The 27483-nt window shown below is 39.3% G+C and overlaps 1 protein-coding gene across 3 annotated transcripts in view; it reads right to left on the minus strand.

Moving 5' to 3' along the window:
- The window catches only part of LOC149220687 (putative protein S-acyltransferase 14), a 184482-nt gene that overhangs the window by 129281 nt on the left and 27718 nt on the right, over nucleotides 1-27483 (minus strand). For 2 of the 3 annotated variants that reach the window (XM_089384868.1, XM_089384869.1), the window contains one exon: nucleotides 1044-1296. In XM_089384868.1, the coding sequence (XP_089240994.1) occupies nucleotides 1044-1296 (253 nt within the window). Of the gene's footprint in view, nucleotides 1-1043; nucleotides 1337-27483 lie in introns of all 3 variants that reach the window. The other variant, XM_089384870.1, reaches the window with a different exon arrangement.

The following is a 27483-nucleotide window of genomic DNA, read 5'->3' on the forward strand; positions in this document are numbered from 1 at the left end:
AGTCATTTGCAATTCACTAAGCCACAAATCAACTAGCTATGCCTAAAATAAAAGAATGCTCCAAATTAACCTTACTTCATCTTGGGGTCCATCAATAAATGGTGAGATCAAGATGAGTTGACTAAAGTAAGTCAATCATATCTTGATAAATCCAATGCTTTGGTTTTTATACTTACAAAGCTAGTTATTGTAAATACTTTAATGATTAGATGTGTTAATTATGCACCTACAGTATATTCTCATTCATTTATAATTTGAAGATCTTTGGACTCTCAAAACTTTAATTTTATGTATCTTAAGACTTCTAGTTTATGTATCTTGATGTAATTTTCCCTATTTGCACCCATACAAGCAATATAAATCAGAAAACTTGCACAATTGAAGTCAAATTGTTTGTATTTACATTGACATACATGAATATACATTTTTTTAATTAAATTTTTAATAGTTTATGTATTTTTTATTTGATCTAGCTGTTCATCAAGTTGAACTTAAGATCAGAGCCAAATCATAATTTGAGTCCTCCCCATGTCCAAGTCCAATAATTTTGCTAGAAACCCATCTGTAGCAGACCAAAAACCATTTCAAAGATATGTTCATTTGTTTTCTTTGGAAAACAAGTAATGAACTTTAAGTGAAAACTCAGAAGCGATCCCTCTTATGAAGCCTAAGATTATGATCCTGCTAAATATAAAATAGAATAACAGATGAGTTCATTAAACATTCCACTACCCTCATAGTCTTATTATAGACATACAATGTTTTCACAAGAATCCATTAAGAATAACACTCAAATTTCTGTGTAAAATTGATAAAGGGTCTCATAATTTAAATCTCCAGAATTTGATAGCTAACATTGGTAAATTCAAATAATTAAGAAAATAAATTCATAGCTATCATTTAATCTCAAAAACCTAACAATGTTCTAGATGTATACAACTTAGATATTTATGAAAATATAAGAAATTGTTGAAAGGATCCAGTTCAATAGTAAAGAATAATGAGTAAAATACTGATGATATAGATGTTTGGAGGGTGCTTACACACACGACAATGATGGCTCCGTGGTGGTTTGATATTTTCACACTTGGTGCAATAACGTAGACCTGGAATTTGAGCCATGCCACCAACCAATGGCTGTGGACATGTTGTATTTGATATAGATGGTAGAGTTGCAGATATGGGCATTGTTTGTGCCTCTGCCGCTTCTTCATCTACGATTGGCCTCCAATCTTGTGGGACACTACCAGGATCCGTCAAGACTACCATGAAGTAGCACCATATTAGCATTACCAGCTGCGACATCAATTTCAGGCAAAGCAAAATGACACAATTTCTAAGCACGATTAGCTTATTATATCTGATAAATATTGCAAACTTATCAAAACTCTGAAATTAATCGATAATTATTGCATCTTAAGAATGTTCTCTGTAGAATTTTACAATACTCTATATTTGAAGAAAGAGATACGGTATTCTTCGAGTCGATTAATGATGCGACCAATAAACATGCTCACGCTATTAAATTGGAAGCATGTGACAATTTCCTGCTTCCCAAATTTCAAATTAAAACAATAATTAACAATTATACACTATTAAACATAAAAATGAAACTAACATATAGGCCACTTTACAATCCATAGAAACATAACAGAACAAATAGAATAGAACACATGGGACAGAGCTGCAACAAATAGCATTCATGTAACAGCGAAAGGTCAATATCAATGTTTTAATAACCGGAACCGGTGACCGGACCAGTCCACCTAATGAACCGGGTTTCGAACCGGAACCGGTTGAACTGGGACTGGTCAGGTCTAAACGAACCGGTTTTAAAAAAATACATTAAATAATTAATTTTTAATGAAAAAAACAATTTTTAAGATTTAAAACCATGATTCCAAGCCAATAGAGACAAAATATGCAAAGATTGCTCATTTATATACCATGTAAATGTGAATATATCAAAATGGCACCGAGTGCAATACATATCATCAACAAAATACATAAGCAATGAGGCTCTAAGGGGCCTCTAGAGTGCAAAAACAAAGCCTACAAACTATGGGGCCAGTGGCCTACTACAAGACTCAAGTCTACATATATGATAATACTAATAGTGATCAACATTATCACTTGAAACTTCTCATGAGTCATCACGATCAAACTCAGTTGGTTGAGTCTCGACTCCCAAACTTTGCAGTCACAAACTTCTCTATTGGTTCAGTGACTTGAGTCTCAAACTTCTGAAGGTATTCTGCCCTAATATGCTCTATTACTTCATTTGGTGCTCCTTGTGGCTTTACATGGCCTCCTATCCCAGCCAAGTGTTGCTTGAACCTGTTAATACCCCCTCCTCCAATCGATTTTTGGCAATATTTGCAGATCATTTTGCCATCAATCATATCACAATGAGCCCATACAGTATCTTTGGCTTTTGGAGGCATGGTGACTATTACTTAGCTTAAACTCTTTGTTGTTCCACTACTCCAGCAAAAACTCAACACTCTCCAAGCTCCCAATCAAACTCACAAATACTCCAAATGAGATGTGTGAGACAAATGAGAGGGAGAAGGGCCTTTTAAAGGCCTGCAGAGGGTGTTTTTGAAGGGAAAGAACCCTTACTTTCCCTCCAAAACACCTTAAAAATTTGGAAAACAGTGTTGTCTGGGTCCTCCGCGGCCGTGGCAGCTAACTGGCCAGTTTGACCACAAACCGGCTGGTTAGGACCGGTTAGGGTAAAAAAAAGGTGAAATAAGGAGGTAAACTGGGTTTTTAAGCCGGTTTGACACGGTGGGCTTGCTAACCGGCCGGTTTTTAAAACACTGGTCAATAGATATATATATATATATATATATATATATATATGTATGCATTGCAAAATGTTGTTGAAACCAGAGAAAAGAAGACGCTCAACTTGTCTACTTTGTGGGAATTTGATGTTTGTTGTGGAGATTGGAGAAGATGGCTTACAGAACTATGAACATGTATATTACTAATTTTTTCATATAAATGCATCAACATCTATCATTTCAAGTAAAAAGTTACCTTGACTAAGAGATACAAAAAATTTCAGACAAAAAATCTTTATCACGTAAATCTGCATCTGGAAGGAAACTAAGTCAATAATAATGAAAGGTGGTCTTCAAATCAAGAAAATGATGGGCATGAAATATTGGGTTAACATGACATTGAACATCAATTTTCTTTATTTGATTTCATGATCTGTAACAAGAAAGCTCGGTACCTGCTTTATAGCTTTCCTAACTGCCAAGCTCCACAGAGGATTTGCGATGTTGATGGATTTGCTAGGTCCAATTGTGTGCATAGAAATTGGTATATTAGTACGTAGGAGTAAAATGACATTATTAAGTCCTTTGACTTACAATTTTTTTGTAAATCAAACTATGTTCCTGCTATCTCTCTATCTGATATCTGTCCTGAAGCTCCTTAGTTATCTGTCCAGCTTTTGTGAGCTGATGACTATATGCATAGTTTCAAAAGGACTGTTCCTGGGTGTTGGGGAACCCATTCCCGGAATTTCCCTGTTCCTGCGAGTGTAGGTGTGGAAGCAATTCCAGAGCTTCAGAAACATTTTGGGAGCTTTGAGGTGATGGTCAAGCCACTTCCAAGGGCATTTCCAAAGCCATTTTGGCAATCAGGAACTTCCAAACGTTCAATACGGGCTAGGAACCCCTTCACATTCCTGACCACATAGGCCCAAAAAAAATGCCAAACAGATGTTAACTTTTAAGCTCTGTTTCAGCACCAGATCACCTCTGAGGGGGCCCACAAACAACCACCAAGGCATAAAATGTTAGAAACCTTAAAACATCTATTTAATAAATTAAACATTATATATAATATATATATATATATATATATATATCAAAATCCTTCTCTTGATCTATAGAAAAGGCCCCTACCTCGTGAAATAACATTGTTTTCAGCTGTAAGGTAGTTTGCTACCTTTTATGAAATGAAGTTATAATAGTGCTCAAAGTAAATGGTTGTTAAATTGTTTGTAACATTTGGGCCACTGACAGGTGTTCTTCCAGCAAAAGAAAATCAGAAGAACCATATAAGAAAGTCTATTTTAAACAAAATGTTACAAGGAGATGCTTGTGGTGGGTTTGGGGGGTGGCAGGGGCATGTATTCCCCATCGTTCCAAGATGGGGAACTCAGTGTGGGACACTTCCTGACATCCTTTTTTTGGGGAAACTTGGTGATGCAAGGTGGGATGTTTCCCAAGAAATGGGGTATTTCCCATTTATGGGGAAGGCCTGAGCACTACTCCCCAAAAAAAGGGAGATGCCAAGATTCACCCCAACAGTCATTTCCCAGTGACCTTAGAATAAGTCATAAAAGTAAATTTTGAAAAGAAAAAAAAAATCGAAACCCAATAGCAATTGTGAATATTTATTTCATGCTTTCAATGTTCACGTATGTGAATTGCCACTATTATTCATATATTTAATATATCTTTATGATTCGGATGGGGTTTTTGCATTGATGATGACATGCAAAACTCCAGAGTCTCGACCATAAGAGAGGTAACACAATAATAACTTTTGATGTTGCTAAGTAATAAAAACGTTATAGTGCACAAATTTTGTAGTTCAACCTAGCTGTTAAATCTTGCTCAGACATCTGATTGCAGGGAACTCAGTCACTGGAAAGCTCTTCAGAAAAGGTGGTCAAACAGAAGATTCATATTTTGCAGAAGCACTTCCAGTTTCTCATGAAGTTAGCAGAACAGACTTTAGTCTTGGTTGGACAAAGAAATTTCATCATAAATAATGCACAGGACCCATATGAATATGAAGCAGATATATGAAGAAGATACCATAGGTAAAAATATGCATGCCATGAAGGTTGAAAGAGTAAGGGATGCAGAAATCAAGATACCTCTCAAGATATTGTGTAATATCCCAAACCGGATATTTTGTTAATTATGCAGAAATTTATTCACCCAAAATCTCACCATAAAGTTACTATTCAATTAACAGAAGATTGCCATGTAAAATATAACAAGTAGAGTGAATGAAATTCAATAACACAATGAACAGTGCCAGAAATAATCTCAGCTTTCATTATAATAAATTGAAATAACTGAAAGAGTGTACATGATGATATAACTGAAATAGCTGAGATAGATAATTTGGTCTCCAAAACTGATCTGCTCCAAAGCTGAACTGAAATGCAACTACTAAGCTCTCCTGCGAATTCTGGATGAATTCAACAAGGGGAGATGGGTACTCGCCCAATCTCACTAAATCACCTGAGGGTTTCCATCCTGGGGCTACCAGTGAAGTAGAGAACTGGGTTCTCCAACTTCTTAGACAAGAAGAAAGATCAAATCCAAGATGTCCTCTAATGGCCTCATCCTCCTCTTTTTATAAACCCCTCTAGAACCTCCTATTTTATTATTATTTTAATCATGAAGCATTTTTACCTCCTTTAATTTCAATTAAAATATTCTTTTTAATGTGGGAAAAGGGTAAATTGGCCACCATGCTTCCTCAGGTCACTGAAAATTACTCCTAAGTTCCTAACCATCCCATCCTGTAGATCTTCTCGTTCCGGTTCCAACGAGCTATTACACTAACGTGTTATGTCCAGTATTCTTCCTGGAATGCCACCTTAAGCGTAATTAATTGAGTCAGGCCCATTAATAACTTTGTTTTTTGAAAGTTGTCGAAATGCAACAGAACAAAAGGCAAACTATGCGGATGATGGAATCTATCAAGCGAATACCATCGGACCTCATAAAAACCCCATGAAACATCTCCAGAAGCCCCTGGGCCCGCTGATGAAGTAAACCTGCACCTGTGACATGTCTACCTCCAACCCTGAATGTCCATCCATAAGGAACACCAGAAAAAGGAACATCACATGTTGCAAAGACAATGAGAAGCTCGAGGGTGGAAATCTAATGCTGCAGAAAAGATAATGAGAGGTTAATCAAAGCTCAAGGGCAGCAAAACCTCCTTAATGCCACCATGCTCCTAAGTCTGACAAAGATACAGAAGCAACTGCAACATGAGGAAAATTCTAATAATGTTGATGCAAGTAGGAGCAACACAAGAAAGCATTCTCAATGAACGTCCCATATTGTAAAAGGTCCTCTTGAGATGTGACTTACAAACCATCTTTGTCATATCCATCTTCTATCAAATCCTATACAGCAGAAGACTCCTTAACCAGCCCAGAATCCAGTATGTAACAGGGGCCCATTAGGAACCAAATTGGATTTCTTCAAGATCCAACTTGAGTGCCTACGTTAATTTGTTCAAAGGTACATCAAGACTCGTGAGATGGATTGGTTGGTTAATCAATCAATGTGGCATTGATGGTTGGTTCATGAGTGCCTTTTCTTTCAGATTTGGCACATAGTTGCATGTTTTCTTATTCAAGGCTTGTTGGAAAGACAAGTGCCTAAGCAAGTAATACATGTGCACAGATACATCTAATGGACAGTTTTCAGTAGAGGAGGTGCCCCATGTGAAAATTCCTACGAAATTCCTACTGTAGCAACTGATGATATTACTCCAATTTGTTAAATTCCTTTAAACAAATTACTTGTTATTTCCTATGGAAAATATCGTAATACATACACTACAGCCTTAACTTAATTAAATATTATGTGGAAACAAGAGATTGAGCGAGAAAGAAAATACAACACAATAGACACCGTTATTTTTGGACAAATGTCCCCAGAAAAATCCAATGCGGGAAAACCGATGCAGCAACTTTGAGGGTTTTATATTATTAAGCAGTAGTTTCTGAATACAACTATGGATGCCCTCCCGGCAATCCAATTACAGAGAAATACAACTGGCAAAGAAGAATTGTGAGATTACCTCGCTCTACCCAACAAATCCAGGCTATTCCAACAACTGAATCAACTGTCCCCAGCTACAACTACGATACCCCTACGCAGTAACTGCGTGGGCCTGTGTGGAGCTCTCTGAGGCTCTATGTCAACTCAACTGGAAAATGTGTTGCCTTCTGGAGCAGTTTCCAGCCCTCCGGCTCAAAAATGTAAGCTCCTCTGCAAAACTCGGACTTCCGCGTGGGTGATTGAGCTGCATTTGCGTGAGCCCTTCTGGCTCAATGTCAAACTCTGTGTGGGCCCTTCCGGTTCAGCGTCAACACCTCTGGTGTCTCTCTGCCTCTCTCTGGTGCATATCCTGGGCCCTGGAGAACATACTCCAACCCAACTATCCCTGCCCCTCAACTGCAAGAAATATAGTCGATTAGAATTTCCTCCTGAGAACTTTTCACTTTAGAAATTCGATCTCCTAATCTCTCGGTGTGTTTTCCAAATGACATTCAACGACCCAGATTAAAAGTTAATCAATGGCTAAGATCATTTTAGCTTGATCCTCGTCTTCTTCTAGAAGTTACACCCACAATTAGATTAATACCCATTAATATTTTTAATTTCCTAAGTTTAGACTTAGGGTCCCATTAAAAAATATTAATTATTTTAATAAAATCGTTTCTGGGTGGAATTTCCCAAAACGCTTTCTGGGTTCTTTGGAATACATGTGCCCAAGCCTCCCTGCAAAATTTGAGGCCTAGAGCACATCCAATGCTACCCCAAATCAACACTCCCTCTTAGCGAGGAATGTGCTCTAGCAATATATGCTGTTGCATATTGCTCTGACTCTGAAGCATCGTCCTCTGCGCTGCTGATGATGTCCATCAACTACTGCGATGTTGCTGCATCTATACTATTGCTGACATTGCCACTGTCAACACTGCATTCGTACTACAGCTCCCTCTCAAGTGTTGCATCTGTGTTGCTGCTAGCACTACCACCGCCAACTGCTACTGCACTGTAAACTGTTGTTGTTACTTTATCAGCGACGGAAAAACATCCAAAATTACTGAACTAATTGTGTTTAGTATTATACCACGTGAATGTTGAAGCCTGACTGTTGCTAGTCTCCGCACTGACCCTCTTAATCTACTGCGCTACTGCTAACCTCTGCTCTGTGCCATCTGCACTGCTACCAACTTAGCTCTACGTTGTTCAGTCTCTAGCACTCCTAGCCATTGTAATTGTCTCCCCGACACTCCTCGGCACCATCCAACACTAGTCCATCCTGCTACCACAAAACTGGGCCCTCGTAGCAAGGTATTGATCCAAGAGGTGGACTCCTCACAGATCCTGCCCATCTGTAGCTCTTTCAAACTACAGTTCTAAATTAGCCCACCTCCCTCTTGGAGGTATCTCAGCAAACTCCTCCTCTTCGATCTTCACAGGCGCAACCTTTGGATCGTGTTTCTCATCCTTGTCCTTCTTCTTGAGAGGACACTGAGTAGCGTAGTGACCCATCTCACCATACCTGAAACATTTGATCTTCGAGGCGTCCTTCTTACATCTCCACTGCTCCTGTTGTCCCTTCGATGCAAGGGTTGCATTATCCTCCTCCATGGGCTTCGACCCACTGCTGCTGCTACTTCTATCAAGTTTGACCTTGACTAAGTCTCTCCTCAGCGCCTCTTGTTTTAGCGTTGCCCACATCTCATCCCAATTCGGCAATATTGCTCTGCCCAGGATACTCTAGATGAAGACTTGCCACTGATCTGACACAGAATTGAGGGCCAGTCTAACCAACTTTGAATCTTGAGGTGTATGCCCCACAGCAGACAACTTATCACGAGTTTCCTTTAGCTTCATGAGGAATGGATCCACATGCTCTCCCTTCTGCGTCTAAGCAAATCTCAGCTTCTGCTCCAAGTACATCTTCCGCTGCTCGAAAGAACCTTGATATAGCGTTGCCAAGGCATCCCACATCTCATTAGCATTTCCTCTGCTAGCGACATGACATACTACATGATCCTTTAATCCATCAAGGATCATCCTCTTGGCCTTCGCCATTTCTGATCTGTACTTTTTCAATGGATTTGCATCTACAGGGATAGCCACCACACTGTTGACATATGTCTTGAGGGCGTGCTCATCTAGTAGGAATTACATTCTAGCCTTCCAGATGACATAGTTGGATGCTCCATCCAACCTATCCTGATCCCTCAAGCCACTGGTTGCCATTTCCACCACAAATGTCAAAAATCTCCTCTCTCTTCTGTGTTGTTGTTGGGCTAGCCTACACACTCCCTGCTGGAGCTAGTAAAATTGTTGCCCCTTTCTGCTGCTCAGCTCTAGAGACTTTGAATTACTTGGTTATGAATTCTCTGAGAAAGAAATTCCCTCAACGTACTTCTCCTCTCCCTTCTGACGATTTTCTGCCCACCCTCTCCTCCCACCTTCTCCTCACGTTTAGGCTTCAGTGTTGCTCCCTCTACCCCGACAAAAATTCGAACTGGGAGTCCTTTTCTCCATCGACTCAATCGAAGACGGACTGCCTCGAAATTTCAACCCTCCCGCTAAGAACTACACAAACCCTCTAGGGTTTCGAACTACTGTCTCCTGCAACTTTTCGATTTCCCTCTTCTGCTCACCAATGGATCTACTGGCTCTTCTCTTCTTGCTTCACCTGCAGCTCTAATACCATGTGAAAATTCCTAAACGGAATTCCTACTGCAACAACTGATTATATTACTCCTATTTGTTTATTTCCTTTAAACAAATTACTTGTTTCCTACGGCAAATATTGTAATACATACACTGCAGCCTTCACTTAATTAAATATTATGCGGAAACAAGAGACTGAGCAAGAAACAAAATACAGCACAATAGACACCATTATTTTTGGACAATTGTCCCCGTAAAAACCCAATGAGATAAAACAGGTGCAGCAACTTTGAGGGTTTTATATTATTAAGCAGTAGTTTCTGAATACAACTCTGGATGCGTTCTCGGTAATCCAGTTACAGAGAAATACAACTGGCAGAGAAGAATTGTGAGATTACCCCACTCTACCCGCCAAATCTCGGCTGTTTCGGCAGTTGAATCAACTGTCCCCAGTTACAACTACACTGCCCCTGCGTGGACCTCCCTGAGGCTCTGCGTCAGCTCAACTGGTAAATGTCTTGCCTTCTGGAGCAGTTTTCAGCCCTCCTGGCTCAGAAATGTCAGCTCCTCGGCAAAACTCGAACTTCTGCGTGGGTGACTAAGCTGCCTCTGCGTGAGCCCTTCTGGCTCAAAGTCAAGCTCTGCATGGGCCCTTCTGGTTCAGCGTCAACCCTCTGGTGTCTCTATGCCTCTCTCTGCTGCGTATCCTGGGCTCTGGCGAAGATACTCCAACCCAACTATCCCTACCCCTCAACTGCAAGAAATATACTCGATCAGAATTTCCTCCTGAGAACTTCTCACTTCAGAAATTCGATCTCTTGATCTCTCAGTGTGTTTTTCAAACGACCCTCAAGCTCTTTTAAATAATCTTCTCGTTGACATTCAACGTCCCAGATTAAAAGTTAATCAATGGCTAAGATCATTTTAGCTTGATCTTAATCTTCTTCTAGAAGTTACACCCACAATTAGATTAATACCCATTAATATTTTTAATTTCCTAAGTTTAAACTTAGGGTCTCACTAAAAAATATTAATTATTTTAATAAAATCGTTTTTGGGTGGAATATCCCAAAATGCTTTCTGGATTCTTTGGAATACATGTGCCCAAGCCTCCCTGCAAAATTTGAGGCCTAGAGCACATCTAATGCTACCCCAAATCAACACTCCCTCTTAGCGAGAAATGTGCTCTAGCAATATACATTGTTGCATATTGCTCTGACTCTAAAGCATCGTCCTCTATGCTGCTAATGTCTAACATGTTGTCCATCAACTATTGCGCTGCTGCTGCATCTATACTGTTGCTAACACTGCCACTGTCAACATTGCATCCTAAGTTTAGACTTAGGGCCCCATTAAAAAATATTAATTATTTTAATAAAATCGTTTCTAGGTGGAATTTCCCAAAATGCTTTCTGGGTTCTTTGGAATATATGTGCCTAAGCCTCCCTGCAATATTTGAGGCCTAGAGCACATCCGATGCTACCCCAAATCAACACTCCCACTTAGCGAGAAATGTGCTCTAGTAATATACGCTGTTGCATATTTTGCTCTCACTCTAAAGCATCGTCCTTTGCGCTGCTAATGCCTGACATCTTGTCCATCAATTACTGTGGTACTGCTACACCTATACTGCTGTTGACACTGCCACTGTCAACACTGCATCCGTACTACAGCTCCCTCTCAAGTGTTGCATCTATGTTGCTGCTAGCACTGCCACTACCAACTGCTACTACACTGCAAACTGTTGTTGCTACTCTATCAGCGAAGGAAAACATCCAAAATTACTGAACTAACTGTGTTTAGTATGATACCACATGAATGTTGAAGCCTAATTGTTGCTAGTGTTTGCACTGACCCTCTGAATCTACTGTGATGTTGTTGACCTCTACTTTGTGCCATCTGCACTGCTACCAACTTTGCTCTACGTTGTTCAGTCTCTAACACTCCTAGCCACTGCAACTGTCTCTCTGACACTCCTCAGCACCATCCGACACTAGTCCATCCTGCTACCACAAAACTGGGCCCTTGTAACAAGGTATTGATCCAAGAGGTGGACTCCTCACGGATGCTGCCCATCTGTAGCTCTTTTGAACTACAGTTCTAAATCAGCCCACCTCCCTCTTGGAGGTATCTTAGCAAACTCCTTCTCTTCGATCTTCACGGGCGCAGCGTTTGGATCGTGTTTCTCATCCTTGTCCTTCTTCTTGAGAGGACACTAAGTAGCGTAGTGACGCATCTCACAACACCTGAAAAACTTGATCTTTGAGACGTCCTTCTTACATCTTCGCTGCTCCTATTGTCCCTTCGATGCAAGGGCCGCATTATCCTCCTCCTCGGGATTCGACCCTTGACTAAGTCTCTCCTTAGCTCCTCTTGTTTTAGAGCTGCCCACATCTCATCCCAATTCGGCAATGCTGCTCTGTGCAGGATACTCTGGACAAAGACTTGCCACTCATCTGAGACAGAATTGAGGGCCAGTCTAACCAACTCTGAATCCTGAGGTGTATGCCCCGCAGCAGACAACTTATCACAGGTTTCCTTCAGCTTCGTGAAGAATGGATCCCCACGCTCTCCCTTCTACATCTAAGCAAATCTCAGCTTCTGCTCCAAGTACATCTTACGTTGCTCGTAAGAACCTTTTATAGCGTTGCCAAGGCATCCCACATCTCCTTAGCATTTCCTCTACTAGCGACATGACATACTACGTGATCCTTTACTCCATCAAGGATCATCCTCTTAGCCTTTGTCATTTATGATCTGTACTTCTTCAATGGATCTGCATCTGCAAGGAGAGCCACCACGCTGTCGACATATGTCTTGAGGGCATGCTCATCTAGAAGGAATGACATTCCAGCCTTCTAGACGATATAGTTGGATACTCCGTCCAACCTGTAGTGATCCCTTAAGCCACTGGTTGCCATTTCTACCACAAATGTCAAAAATCTCCTCTCTCTTGTGCTGCTGCTGGGCTAGCCTACACACTCCTTGTTGGAGCTAGTAAAACTATTGCCCCTTGTTGCTACTCAGCTCCAGAGAATTTGAATTCCTTGACTAGGAATTCTCTGAGGAAGAAATTCCCTCAACCGTGCGTCTCCTCTCTCTTCTGACGATATTCTGCCCAGCTAACTGCCTGCAGAAAAATTTGTCTCCCACCAGCTTCTCCTCACGCTAAGGCTTCAACACTGCTCCCTCCGCCCCCGGCAAAAATTTGAACTGGGAGTCCTCTCCATCAACTCACTCGGAGAGAGACTGCCTCGAAATTTCAGCCCTCCGGCTAAGAACTGCACAAACCCTCTAGGGTTTCGAACCGTTGCCTCTTGCAGCTTTTTGATTTCCCTCTTCTGCTCACCGTTGGATCTATCAGCTCTGCTCTTCTTGCTTCACTTGCAACTCTGATACCATGTGAAAATTCCTAAACGGAATTCCTACTGCAGCGAATGATGATATTACTCCTATTTGTTAAATTCCTTTAAACAAATTACTTGCAGTTTCCTACGAAAAATATCGTAATACATACACTGCAACCTTCACTTAATTAAATATTATGTGGAAACAAGAGACTGAGCAAGAAAGAAAATACAACACAATAGACACCGTTATTTTTGGACAAATGTCCCCGGAAAAACCCAATGCAGGAAAACCAGTGCAGCAGCTCTGAGGGTTTTATATTATTAAGCAGTAGTTTATGAATACAACTCTAGATGACCTCCTGGCAATCTAGTCACAGAGAAATACAACTGGAAAAGAAGAATTGTGAGATTACCTCACTCTACCAGGGAAACCCTGGTTGTTCCAACAGCTGAATCAACTGCCCCTGGCTACAACTACGTTTCCCTTGCGCATTAACTGCGTGGGCCTGCGTGGAACCTTCTGAGGCTCTGCTTCAGCTCAACTAAGAAACGTCTAGCCTCCTGAGCAGTTTCCAACCCTCTCAGCTCAGAAATATCAGCTCCTCTGCAAAACTCAGACTTCTGAGTGGGTGACTGAGCTGCCTCTCTGTGAGCCCTTCCAGCTCAGCGTCAAGCTCTGCGTGGGCCCTTCTGGCTCCACGTCAAGCTCTGCGTGTCTCTCTACCTCTCTCTATTGCATATCTTGGGCTCTGGAGAACATACTCCAGCCCAACTATCCATGCCTCTCAACTGCAAGAAATCTACTCGATCAGAATTTCCTCCTGAGAACTTCACTTCAGAATTCGATCTCTTGATCTCTCTGTGTGTTTTCCAAATGACCCTCAAGCTCTCTTAAATAATCTTCTCGTTGACATTCAATGGCCTAAATTAAAAGTTAATCAATGGCTAAGATCATTTTAGCTTGATCCTCGTCTTCTTCCAGAAGTTACACCCACAATTAGATTAATACGCATTAATATTTTTAATTTCCTAAGTTTAGACTTAGGGTCTCATTAAAAAATATTAATTATTTTAATAAAATCGTTTCTGGGTGGAATTTCCCAAAACGCTTTCTGGACTCTTTGGAATACATGTGCCCAAGTCTCCCTGCAACAATTTAGGCCTAGATCTCATCCGATGCTACCCCAAATCAACACCCCACACTTGCAAGTTTGGTGCAGTATTCAAAGCAAGTATGGAAGGTTGAAGACCCCCAAAAGGTATGCTACGGTTGTTTTTCGCAAAGTTATATTTCTCAAACTATGGTTGTTTTTCGCAAAGTTATATTTCTCAAAATCATCATTGTTATGGATACCCTTTGGGCAGATGTGCAAGCATTTTGAATTTGAGGCAAATCTGAAAAGTTGTTATTTTTAGCAATTTCCATTTTTATTCGCAGTTCTAAGAGTGGTTCAATTGATGGGATGATTACATATTTGAGGATCTAGTTGGGAGATTTGCCTCTAGCTTCAGCTTTAGCTAATTCCCAGGTGGTGCTATTAGCAGTACTATTTTAGCAGGGCGACTGTCTTTGTAGCTATGGTCGGTCTTCATATTAATGTATTTATCATTGATGTAATTGTTTATATAAAGCATGTTCTTCATGCTCATAAGAAAATTGAATTATTCATGTATTTATCAAAAGGAAAAATTTAAATTTTAAATTTTTATTTTGATGCCACAAGTTTTCCAAGTCGGCCCTCTTCTCTTCAAGTCAGCCCAGTTATTTATGGCATCCACTTGACCTGTGGTTGACTATATATTTGAGTCACTTGTCCTCCTCTCCAACAATCATTCGATCTGAGCATCAAATAATATCTTCTAACCATATGAAGTAAATCAAGGAGCAAAACAAAGGAGATAATAGAAGCATATCAAGGTCAAGTTTGATCTTTGTGAAGAAGTCAGATTCTCTGATTTATCTCTGTGCAAGGATGACAAATATCTGTGGTTCATTTCTGTGCAAGAAGGCCGAAGATCTGTGGTTCATCTCTGTGAAAGAAGGCCTGAAAATTTCTCTAAGGATCAAGCTGAATCATCTATGTGGAAAGGCGCCAAAATTGTGAATCATCTTCTGTTGAAAAGGGTCGAACATCTGTGGTATATCTCTGTACTAAAGGGCCACATCTCCTGTGATACATCTTTGTGGAAAAGGGAGCTGAATTCTCAGTATTTTTGTGGTTGCAGTCAGATCGAGGAGGGTTGACTTGAACACTTGGTGGGTGCTCTTGCTGGTTAGTTTGTCCATAGCTTTGACATTGATATCTCTTGTTGAATTTATTCTATAAGGAAAAAATTGTTGGTTTTTTACCCCACGTGGTTTTTCCCAAGGTAAATATTATGTTGATCTTGTGCATTGTGATCTCTACTTTCTCATTTTTGTATAGTTGAATTTCTGAAGTATAGTTGCTTGATGAAGAACTTGTAAATGATAAAAGGAACTTGAATATAATCATCACAAGTAATTATCAGTCTTAGAAATTTGTGCTAGTTCATATTGTACTAGATTTTTCAACAGACTGGACTTTTGGATACCCAATATGGCATACAACATTATTGTCAGATTTCAAGCCACTCCAAGAACTTTGAAATTTCAGGGAGCAATTGTGTCTTTGAATGGTCAACAAGGTACTTGGTGGGACCCACATTGAGTTTAATTTCTATTTTGTGATGTTATGAGTGTTGATAGGTTCTCATATGATCTTAGATGAAGCACCCTCCTTGATAAGCTTCCTTGCATCTTCCTTGAACTTTGTTCCTTGCATCACACTTTTCTAGGCATGAAAAGAACATTAGAAGAAGAAATTATCCATATACAAGTATATTCTATTGCAAGTGGCTATTATGGAATGAGGGTGAACCTAAGTTGCAAGATATGGGGAAACGGATATAAGTTTCCAAAACAGATACAGGTACGAAACGTGACCCCCCCGCCCAATTTTGGACACGGGGAAACGCAATATATATATATGTGTGTGTGTTAGGACATTTAAGAAATGTTATGTGCAATCATAAAGCATACATGATGCATTATTACATTATGATTAAATTGTCCAATCACAATGTCATTGCATAAACTATAAGTCTATCAATTATACATGATACTGAAACATACTAAGAATGATCACATAATGAAAGCAGTAATACGCAAAAACAGCCTTGATAAATGAGGTTTATTATAGATATATATCATGTCCAGCTAGGAGGTAACTCCTCAAATGAACTGTGTTTATTCATTAAGATTGTTCATGGCTATATACATGAGGGAGTGACTCTTGGGTTTCACCTCCCGATGACTCTTCATTTTCCATTATTTAGTATTTACATTATTTACAAGTGTTCACCCAATCCCCATGATTAGTTGTCCACAGTCCCCCCCTTAATCTGAAGGGATGTTGGTGAGTCCAAGCATCGTTCTGAATCTTTCAGGCTTCTCTTCCAAGCGCTTTGGTGAAGATGTTTGCAATCTGCTCATTAGTGGAACAATGGCGTAGATGGATTGTCTTGGCCTCAACATGATGTCGAATCAGATGGTATTTTGTATTGATGTGCTTCATTCGATCATGGAACTTTGGGTTCTTGGCCAACTTTATTGCAGAGGTGTTGTCAATCATGAGTGGAGTTGAATGTACTTGTTTTACTTGCAAATCTTCCAGAATTTTCCTGAGCCACACAATTTCTTTTGTTGCCTTAACAGCGGCCACATATTCTGCCTCTGTTGTGGAATCTGCTAGAACTGACTGTTTGCGTGATCTCCAGGAGACAGCTCCTGATCCAAGACTCATAGCATAACCAGAAGTAGATACCCCAGTTTCTTTGTCTCCATCAAACTCTGAATCAGAGTATCCAATCAAGCTGAAGTCGCCCACCTGTGTATACTTGAGTCCAAAGTCTTGAGTTCCCTTCAAGTACTTTAGAACTCTTTTTGCAGCAGACCAATGTCCCTCACAAGGCTTTTGCATAAACCTGGAGAGGATTCCAACAGCAAACGAAATGTTTGGTCTAGTAGTAGTCAGGTAGTTGAGACTTCCTACAAGTTGTCTATACTTTGTTGCATCCTCAAATTATTTTCCTTCAATGGATGTGAGCTTTAAGTTTTGTTCCATTGGAGTAGTTAGAGGATTACACTTAGCCATGCCAAACCTGTTCAACAGATCTCCAATGTACTTCTTTTGAGAAAGGAATATAGACTTCGGATGTTGAGTTACTTCAATACCAAGATAGTAATGAACATAGCACAAATCAGTCATTTCAAAACCTTTCCTCAATTCCTTCTTTATGGATGCAATGTAGCTCTCATTGTTCCCTGTCATCAAAAGATCATCTACATATACCACAAGATATACAACTGTTTTGCCAACTTTTTTGACAAACAAAGTTGCATCATCAAGATCATAATGTTTGAAGTTGAGTTTCAGAAGATGCTCAGTTAACATCACTCATACCAGGCTCGCGGTGCTTGCTTGAGGCCATACAAGGATTTCACAAGTTTGCATACTTATGTTCATGTTCTTTCACAACAAATCCTTCAAGCTGGGACATAAAAACATTATCTTTTAGATCTCCATTCAAGAACGCAGTTTTTACATCCATTTGATGGACTTTCCAACCGTTCTAAGCTACTAAGGCAAAGAGTGTCTGGATGGTAGCCCATTTTGTTGTGGAGGCAAAAGTCTCCTCATAATCAGCCCCTTCCTTCTGTACAAAACCTTTTGCCACAAGTCTAGCTTTGTGCTTCTCAAGTGAGCCATTAGCTTTATACTTGTTCTTGTAGACCCACTTGCAGCCAATTGGTTTGGTTCCCAATGGAGGATCAACCAGCTTCCAAGTGCCATTCTTTATCAAGGCATCATACTCCTTTTGCATCGCTTCTTTCCATTCATCATGAGAAGCAGCTTCTTTGAAGGAAGTTGGTTCAAAATCTATAGACAAATTCAGTTCACAATCATAAGAAACATCCATATCAACAGGTGAATCAAAATCATCTACATCACCTCCATTTTGCCTAGTTGAATTTCTTGTTCATGTCTTTCCAACCTCATCATGATGAACACTTTCAAGTGTCTTTGTTAGCCACTTTGGGGGACCTTTCTGAGATGGTCCAGGCTGCTCAGTTGATTGAGTTGGGACTGAATCAAGATTGAGTCTCCCAATTCTGTCAATCACATCACTCAAAGTATCATCAGTGGTTGGAGTTTCATGTGGGGGAGAGAGTGCTTCAGAAGAAGATTCCACAGATTGATCCAATATAGGAATTCCCCCTTCAATATGTGGAATCTGATTATCAAATTCTTGAAATGATTTTGCATTTCCGAATCTATCCAAGCGATCAAGTTGCCGCTCAACAACATTGTCAACTTTGGAAGATTTAATAAAGATTACATCTCTAGATATAACAAACTTTTTATTAACTTCATCATAGAGATGGTATGCTTTGGAGGTGTTTGAATACCCCAAGAAGATACACTTACGACTCCTTGCACCAAGTTTGTTTCTATGCACCTTTGGTATCAAGGCATAACAGGTGGAACCAAAGACCCTGAGATGTTTTACCGAATGAATGTGGCCATACCACATTTCATAAGGAGTCTTGTTTCTAATAGCATTAGATGGACATCTATTCTTTACATATACAGCACATAGAACTGCATCAACCCAAAACATCAATTTTACATTCTTGAAAAACATCATGGAACGTACCATGTTTAAGATTGTCCTAATCATTCTTTCAACTACTCCGTTCTGTTGGGGATTATAAGGCACAGTTGTTTGATGTTTGATCTCATGCTAGCGAAGATAGTTTTCAAATTCATTTCAAGTGTACTATTTTCCATTATCAGTGCGAATAGAGCCAATATGAGATTGTGTGCATCATTTTCAATCCATGTATGAAAGTGTTTGAATGTTTGAAAAGCATTAGATTTGTTCTTCAATAAATAAACCCAACACATTCTGGTGTAGCCATCAATAAATGTCATCATATATTTATTTCCATTTGCAGGAGGAACAGGCATTGGACCGCATAAATCTGAATGAATGAGTTCAAGTTTTCTATGTGCTTTGGAATGTGAATCATGAAACGACTGTTTGCTATGCTTTCCTAGAATGCAAGCATCACATTGCTTAAGTTTCCTAGGAATTGTAGGCAAACCAATAACACCATTTTTCTTCAACAAGCGAAGGTTGTCATAGTTCAAGTGTCCAAATCTAGCATGCCATAATAGACTTGATGGAAATGTACCTTCATCATAATGAGAATTGTATGAGAAATTTTGTGCACAAGCAGAGGTACCTTGCAGCTTGAGAAGCCTTTCTTCTTCTATCCCCGTCATGACAAGTGAGTGATATCATGCTTTTCTCACCTCAACCTTGCCATCAAACATATGAATGGAGTGTCCTTGCTAGCGGATGTGGACCAAGGATAGCAAGTTTCTCCTCAGCTGTGGGAGATATAAAACATTATGCAGAAGAAAGTCTGGAAGACCAAGCAATTTGAGCCTGATTGTGCCAAGCCCTGATGGCTTGAGTTTTGATTTGTCTGCAAAGTATACTGCTCCATCAACATTGTCAGTAAATTCTTCAAAAAAATCTCTTCTAAAAGTCATGTGGCAAGTTGCTCCTGAATCAAGCAACCAATCATTTTTCCAAGAAGCAAGTGAAGCATTAAACAAGTCTTCATTTACTCCAATATTACAATGTGCCACAACATAGTGAGCAGATTCAGGTGCTTTACCTTTCTCTTTGTCATTGGTTTTACCTTTGGGTTGATTTCTTTCCTGCTCAATTATGTCCCAAGGCAACTTGCATGTGGATGCATCATGTGATCCATCTCTATTGCAATGTATGCAATGCAGATTAGACTTTTCTCCTTGAGAGTGTCTGCCCCCCCACCTCTGAAATTTCTTCTTCCTCTTCCTCTTCGACCACCTCTTCCTCTGGAAGAATCTTGAGCAAGATTCTTCTCTCTATGTGCAAGACACACAACTTCTTCAGAAGACTGAGGAGTTGTCTTCTTCCCAAAAGCTTTCTCTCTCTCAGCAAATTTATTCACAAGGGAGTCAAAGGTAATTTCTTTGAGGTTTCCATTTGCTTGCAATGACTCAAGATAATTTGAATAAGTGGAATAAAGTACCTTGACAAAAGCAATAAGAGGAATGTCTAGTTCAACATTAGCGACTTTGATATCATGCATAATAGATTTTACTTCTGATGCAAGAGCAAGAGGATCATCATTTTGTAATTCAAGGCTGAACAATTTAATCATCAGTTGAACAACTTCAAGCGCAAAGTGTGAGTCATAGAGTTCCTTCAATTTTTGTAAGGCTTCAAAAGCATTCAAAAATGGTGAAATATGGCGACTCACCTCTTCATTTATAGATGTTGCAATCAAGGCATAGGCCTTGTTGTTCTTGTTTTCCCAAATGGCGAATTCCTTGTCTGAAGTAGGCTTTGTTGGTTCATTGTCTCCTCCAACACAAACTCCTTTTCACAACTCATTAAAAAAGAGAGTGTGTTTGATCTTTCGCGACCATTCTGGATAGTTCTCCTTCCCGGTGAAAACCACTCCCACAATAGATATCAATGAGTGCATTTCAAAATTTGTATACTTTTTTTTAAATGTACTTCTGGTGCCAAAAAAAATGTTGTTATGGTGTCTAAAAATGCACATCTAATGTAAAAAATGCAATTTGATATTTGAGGACAAAGGTATTATATGGGGTAGTTATAAATGGGGAAGGTAGTATGGGTGAGGGAGTATTTGGAGAAAGTATTAACTGGTGGTAGTGGGGATTAACACATATGGATGCTCTTTTACACAGTGAATATACATTATTTGGAGTATGTATATCTCAGTCTCACACATCCATTACACAGTCATCGGGAGTCGACATCGTTATGGTAGGCCAATGTTCTGGATGAGATGCGGTATGTAACATGCGGAACAACGCAGCAATTAAAAACTGTAAAATGGGCAATGACAGTAATTAAAAACTGGAGTTGTAATGGTATTACGTGGAGGTAATTGTGGCAGCATTTATTAAACACGCAGTGGAGAGGGCCGAGAGGCAGGCAGACAGTGCACAGGGTTGCTTATAGGAGTAGAGCGAAGGGTCAGCTCAAACATATCATCTGAATAAAACTTTGACTCTATCATGCACCACAAATTCGGTAAGGCAACAAAAATAATGAAGAAAAAGCCAATGGGTATCCACAAGAAGTTTACCGCAGAGCTGAAAAAAATTCGAAGATTCTATGCCAGTTAAAGTATTTAATAAAGAACCTTATTATCAGAAAAGCTCTGCAGAATAAATATGTAAGAAAAATAGAATTGCCCAAGCAAGTTATTTTCACTGTAATAACAATCGTGCCAACCCCTATTCCTGTAAATTGAAAATTGGGGTTCTTCGCAAAAGAAGTTTCAGAAACCAACCTAAATTCAGTGGAAACAGTTGAAAAAATGTATACCTTTGATAGGCGCAAATGATTAGTTACGCGAATAAAAGGAAGACCAATGCTTTTTAGTGAAACCCTATCTATTGTGCATGGGAGAGGGACTTGTGCTGGTGAAAAGAGTTACACCAGATTATCACACAAAGGGCAGAGAACATAGAAATGAAGAATATGGCAGACTGCAGAAATGGCAGAAGGGAGTTACAAGGGCATAAAAGCTAAAATGTAGCTGGCTCTGATACCATGTCAGGCCAGGAGGTAACTCCCAAATGAATTGTGTTTATTCATTAAGATTGTTCATGGTTATATACATGAGGGAGTGACTCTTGGGTTTCACCTCTCGATGAATCTTCCTTTTCCATTAAGTATTATTTATTTTATTTACAAGTGATCACCCAATCCCCATGATTAGGTGCAACATATCCAAAATCAGCCTTTATTATATATATGAGGTTGCAAGTACAATGCTACATCAACAAGTATTAAACTATGGACAATGGAACACATGTAGACTATAAAGACTAAAGACTAATAGTCTTCAATCTTCATCCTCATCATCATAATCTTCGTCAAAAATAGAAGAAGAAGCATGCTCAACAGTGGATGGTGAAGTTGAAGAAGATGATTGGCCAATTCCACTTCTAAGCTCCCGATCCTCAATATTCAAAGCAGCAAGAGAGAGCTCCAAATCAGGAGTTTCTAGATCCACATCCCATTCTTTAGAAGGACAACTGCTATATTCTGGACCCCTACGAGATGCAAGGCGAAGGTTGGAGTGCACATAAACAAGATCCTCTGCCTTCTGTGAGCCCAACTTGTTGCACTTCACAGAATGAATAAAACTATAGGTGCTCCAATTATTTTTTTCTGATGAAGAGCTTGCCACTTGTGGAAGAACACGAAAAGCAAGATTTTGCAAATGTATACCATCTTTTCGAGAGGTCCAATTTTGATATAAATATCATCTCATTCTGACAAGCAGAAATGGCATTTTGAATTTATTCTCTCTCATGCACAAATTGTCAAGGTCGGCCTCAGTCAAATGTAGGCTCAAAAGCCCAATAGATGTGTCTCCTCACCCTGAACGAAGTGTATAAATAGGAGTAGCCTCTCTCCTCATTTGGACATCACTCATCTCATCACATATCTCTCTTTCTCTCTCTCCCCTTTCTTGATTGGTTCGTACAGCTTGGAGGCAGCTTCTCTCTACTTCGCACATGTGGCAGGAGGCCGAATTTTTGGGATTGTTTGTTGGCTGAATTACAAGAAAACAGACCAGCGTTGACTTTGTTTTTAGGGCAGAAATTTGATCTTTGGAGGCCGCATTTATTGGCACGAGAATCGAAGTGATTGGGACAGTTTGAGCAAGGTTGACTTCAAATTTGACCGCATGAATTACAGCAGTGTTTTCTCTCTCCTTTGAATGGGTTGACCAAACTGTTTTGGGTTGACTTTGAATCTCTTTGAAGGCCGAATTAATTTGTTGTTGACCGAGCTGCTTCGAAGACATTTTGGTGCTTCTTTGACCAATGTTGACTTTCTGGTTTGGGCTACAGTTGATTGGTGTTCACTGTTGATTTTGACAAGATTGTTTTGGGCAAGTTAATTTGATATTTGTATTCTCTCTGCTGAACTATTGAATAATAATAAGAAGATTTGATCAAAGGGTTTTCCCCACATTGGAGTTTTTCCCTGGCATCTGCCAAATCTTGTGTCCTCTTCTCTTGGCTTGTCTTCTGCACATGTTTTTATGTTCTATCAGCATTACCTATCAATGTGTTTAAAATAATCTGATTGCTACTGGAAATAATAGGAAATTGTCATTGGGCTAATAAGGAACATTGAAGTAAATTGTGCTAAAGCATAGAACATACCATTGTTATCTAAAATTAACAAATGTGGACGAGGTCCACTATGTTAGTTATTATTAAAATGGCCTACAAGTTAGTTAGCATTCAACAAATGTAATATAGCCAAGTCATTAATGTAGTGGCCACAAGTGGTCAGAGTTAGGGTTTGCTAACTAACTATAAGTAAGAATGGACTCCTCATTACGAGGTATGCACAGAATTGTTATTGTATTGGAGCATTGCTCATTTGGAAGTTGCCCTCTCGAAAAGGCACATGGATAGGAGTTTATCCTTTCATGAAAGGATTATTGTTTGGTGTTACCCTACCTTAAGGTTCTTGGAGTTGATAATGCATTGGAGCTTTCTCAACATATTCTAGATATATTGCTTATGATTCATTCTTCAACAGTAAGGAACATAATTAAAATTTTTCCAAGTAGTGATTGGAGACAGAGGCCTCTTAGATTTAGCCTGCAAGTAGAATTCCACAAGGCAAAACCACCTATTTTTGATGGTGAGGTAAAATTTGAGCGGGCATTTAAGCTTACTTTTTTGGAATGAGGAAAAAAAATCAAGTTCATGACTACTTCAGAAATATGAAGGGAAGACTGGCCATATTTAATCTCAGTGAGAGTTTTTGTTTAATGGGGTCACCTCCAACAAGCATGCAAAAGTTGGTAGCTTCACCTTCACAACCTTCATGATGAAAACACCCTTCCAATAATGGGCGTTCACCCTATAAGCAAATTCAAGGACAACTTAAGCAATGATCATCAATGCACTATCGTGGCCACCAATTACATGATTAAATGTGTTAAAGCCATTGCAATTGACAAGGTAGTGATTGAACAACTTAAAGTGATCACTAGAATTCGATTTCCAACAAGACTACTAAAAGCCCATCTGAAGTAGTTTATGGGATTGAGGTTACTTTGCCAATCTACTTGAAGATCCCAGTTTACCAAATATAGCAGAATTTTTATCTGACCGAGGCACAGTACAAACTAGAATAAACCAACTTACCGAATTTGATCAAAGAAGTAGAACACCCTTTGACCACTTTTGCAAGAAATCACAATAAGGTCAAAAGCAAATTCAAGAAAAAGGCTTGCCCGGTGAATTTCCAAAGGTGCAACTTGTTTTCATACGTAATGAAAAGGTCAAAAAATCATGAAATTATGGAAAATCCAGAACTCTATAGTTGGTACCTCATAAAACCAATGATATAGCAAGTAATAATTCTTTCTATCTTAGTCATTTGGATGATGAGAGATAGCTCTTGGTCATGAACAAGCAAGCTTTTAAAATTGCTCTATGAAGATAATATCTGATCCCATGGCGCATCCTTGTAAATTAGAATAGAACGTAAGCTCTTTAGCATGAACATTAGATTTACTTGTGTGTCTTTTACTTTATTGATTTCCAGATTCTGATTTTTGTTTTGGAATAAAAGTAATATGATCCTCACATCTTATATGTTCTTCCTTTGAGATATGATGATCCTAACCAATTTCAATGTTCCTTTCCTGCATTTTGATTTTTTGTTATCTCAAAAAGGGACAAGGCGCTAGTGTCTTCATCCCTCTCCATGTATTCGACATCTATTTGGCGAGAATGTTTCAAAAAACGAGTTTTTGTAGATTTTGAATGTAATGAACAAAGTTCATACTCACGAGTTAAATACTCCAAAACACTTGGAATATGAGGATATCCATTGTGGATACAAGTATATATATATATATATATATATATATATATAGGTGGGTACCCTTCATGAACAATCATGTATTTTCAAACACGCCTCCTCAATATCTAATCATTATTAGCTATTAACTATTAATTAATTTGTGCTCATAACATTGGAGCTCCCATGCACTAGAAAACCCTCTGAACTGAGAAACAGTCGAAACCTAACCAAAATCAGTAAAAAAACCAAACCAAAAAACAAGTCGACAAAAAATATTCAAATTTTAAAGAAAAACATATAGATTCATATGCATTCATATGAATCCAAACCATTTATACACAAATAAGCAAAAGTTCTCATTTATATAGCAAGGGTACATATGCTATAAATCAAAGATTAGTGAGATGCTACAACAAATACCTACATATCATCAAAATCATTGCCTAAATTGGGATCTTCGTCATCAATATCACTCTCTAAGCATTAAAATAAGATAGAAAAGACATAGCATGTCAAGTTAAGATTTTGTTTGAGGGATGGGTACATTTTTAGTAAGGTCATGATAGAGGATTTCAACAACCAACACCGCTAACATCATGGTACATAGAGGGCTTGGTGCTCTTGATTAAATACTAGATCCATACGCTCGTACATGACAAAATCAAATGGAAACATTGCAATCCCCCAATCCTAAAATCTTGAAAAATTGTTTAAGTCTGTTGGATTTTGAGTGAGATCTAAAATTCTACTTTTTCCATATGAAATTTAATGAGGTCGAAACCACTCTCAAACATCCCGAGTCATTCCATGGCACTGTTAAAAATTTAAGTAAAAGGACGCAAATGAAAGATAAAGGAGAATGGCAACAATTCAGAACCATACAAAGAGACTTTTTTTGGGGCAAGGGGGAAGAAAGAAAGAAATGGGCCTTGGTAGCATGGGAAAAAATCTGCAAACCTAAAAACCATGGAGGGCTTGGATTGGATGATCCTGAGATTCTAAGCAAGGTTTTAGGAGCAAAATTATGGTGGCGTTGGGTAAAAGACCAAAGGCTCAGTGGGCTAGTATTTGGAAAGAAAAATATGCCAACACTTGGCAAAATAATGATCTCATAAGGATGTCTGGAAATATAAAGGGCTCACACATTTGGAATAAGGCCTGGGAGAACCGGGGCTTAGTTCAAGAAAACAGCTTCTGGGAAATCAGAGAGGGAGACCTAGCTCTATTCTGGGAGGATAAATGGCAACAAGAACCTATATTGTTAAAAGAAGACTTGAGGGACCTCAAGGAAGAGACAGATACTAAAGGGTTATCTAAAGTAAAAAACTTTTGGGACCAAACCAACAATATAGGAAAATGGAGAATCTGGAGGAACTTTCATTTTAGGGATGATAGCTCCCTGAAAGCCAAAGCAGAGACACTAATAAAAATGTTAGAACAAAGGAAGATTTTGATGTTAGAGGGGCAAGACCAACTGAGATGGGGCAACAATAATGAGGGTACCTTTAATCTTAAGGAGGCAAAACTCATTCTCCTTGACCTGAATTCCCATGCTTTGGATAGGATTTGGCAAGACCTATGGAGACATCAAGGCTGGATGAAAATTAAACTCTGCATGTGGCTGGTTCAGCATAGGAAAATTCTAACCTGGGATAATACTAGGAAGAGGGGTGTCCTAGGGCCTTCCAAATGCCAGCTCTGTGAAGCCCAAGAGGAAACAATGGAGCACCTTCTCAACAATTGCATTTTCACCTCCAGGTTGTGGGATTCTTTTGCCACCATTTTCCAACACACTAATAGGGACAAAGGGAGTATCATCAACACCCTAAACAAATGGAGAAGAAACTTTTCAAATTATGAAGTTCTTGGCTCAGCATGGGCTATCACGCCAAGCTTCATTATTTGGAATGTCTGGAAAGAAAGGAACAATAGAATCTTCAAGAATGAAAAGAGACCATCCCAATGCCTTTTTGAGCAGATCTTAAAACAGCTCAAGGAAACGGTCAGCACTATTGTGCGAAATCTCCCTAAAAACCCACCTTCAGTAGCAAAATTGAGAATTATCATAGAGTTGGGTTTGCAGGGACTTATTCCTCAGGGACTGGATAGGAAGGTAATATTCATGGAATCTGAGCAAGATTTCTAGCATCCTCCCCCTAAGGGTTTTTTGAAATACAACATTGATGGGGCTTCAAAAGGCAACCCGGGCACTGCTGGTTATGGAGGGGTGTTAAGGGATGAGAATGGAAGTATCATTTTCATCTTCTATTGTCATTTAGGAAGAGCCACCAACAACATGGCGGAATTGATGGCTATGGAGCAATGTTTAGATTTCCTGGAACAGGATAACTGCCAAAATGTGATTGTTGAAGCTGATTCTGAGTTAATCATTAAATCAGTTAAGAGAATCAGCTGGGGAACAAAGCTGGAAAAAGTCTCAAGAAACTGGAGGCTGATCTAGGGCTTTCAACGGATTCAGCATCACCTCCAGAGCCTTCGTACAGTTAGTTTTAAACATGTACGAAGAACGGCCAATAAATTGGCAGATCTTCTGGCCAATCAAGGAGTGATCAGCACAGAGAATAAGGTTGCAATGAGTTGGCAAGAGCTGCCTCAGAGTA

Source organism: Pinus tabuliformis, chromosome Q, assembly GCF_031772625.1.
Source record: "Pinus tabuliformis cultivar Carrire ecotype Pingquan chromosome Q, CPIR1, whole genome shotgun sequence".
NCBI classification, from domain to species: domain Eukaryota; kingdom Viridiplantae; phylum Streptophyta; class Pinopsida; order Pinales; family Pinaceae; genus Pinus; species Pinus tabuliformis.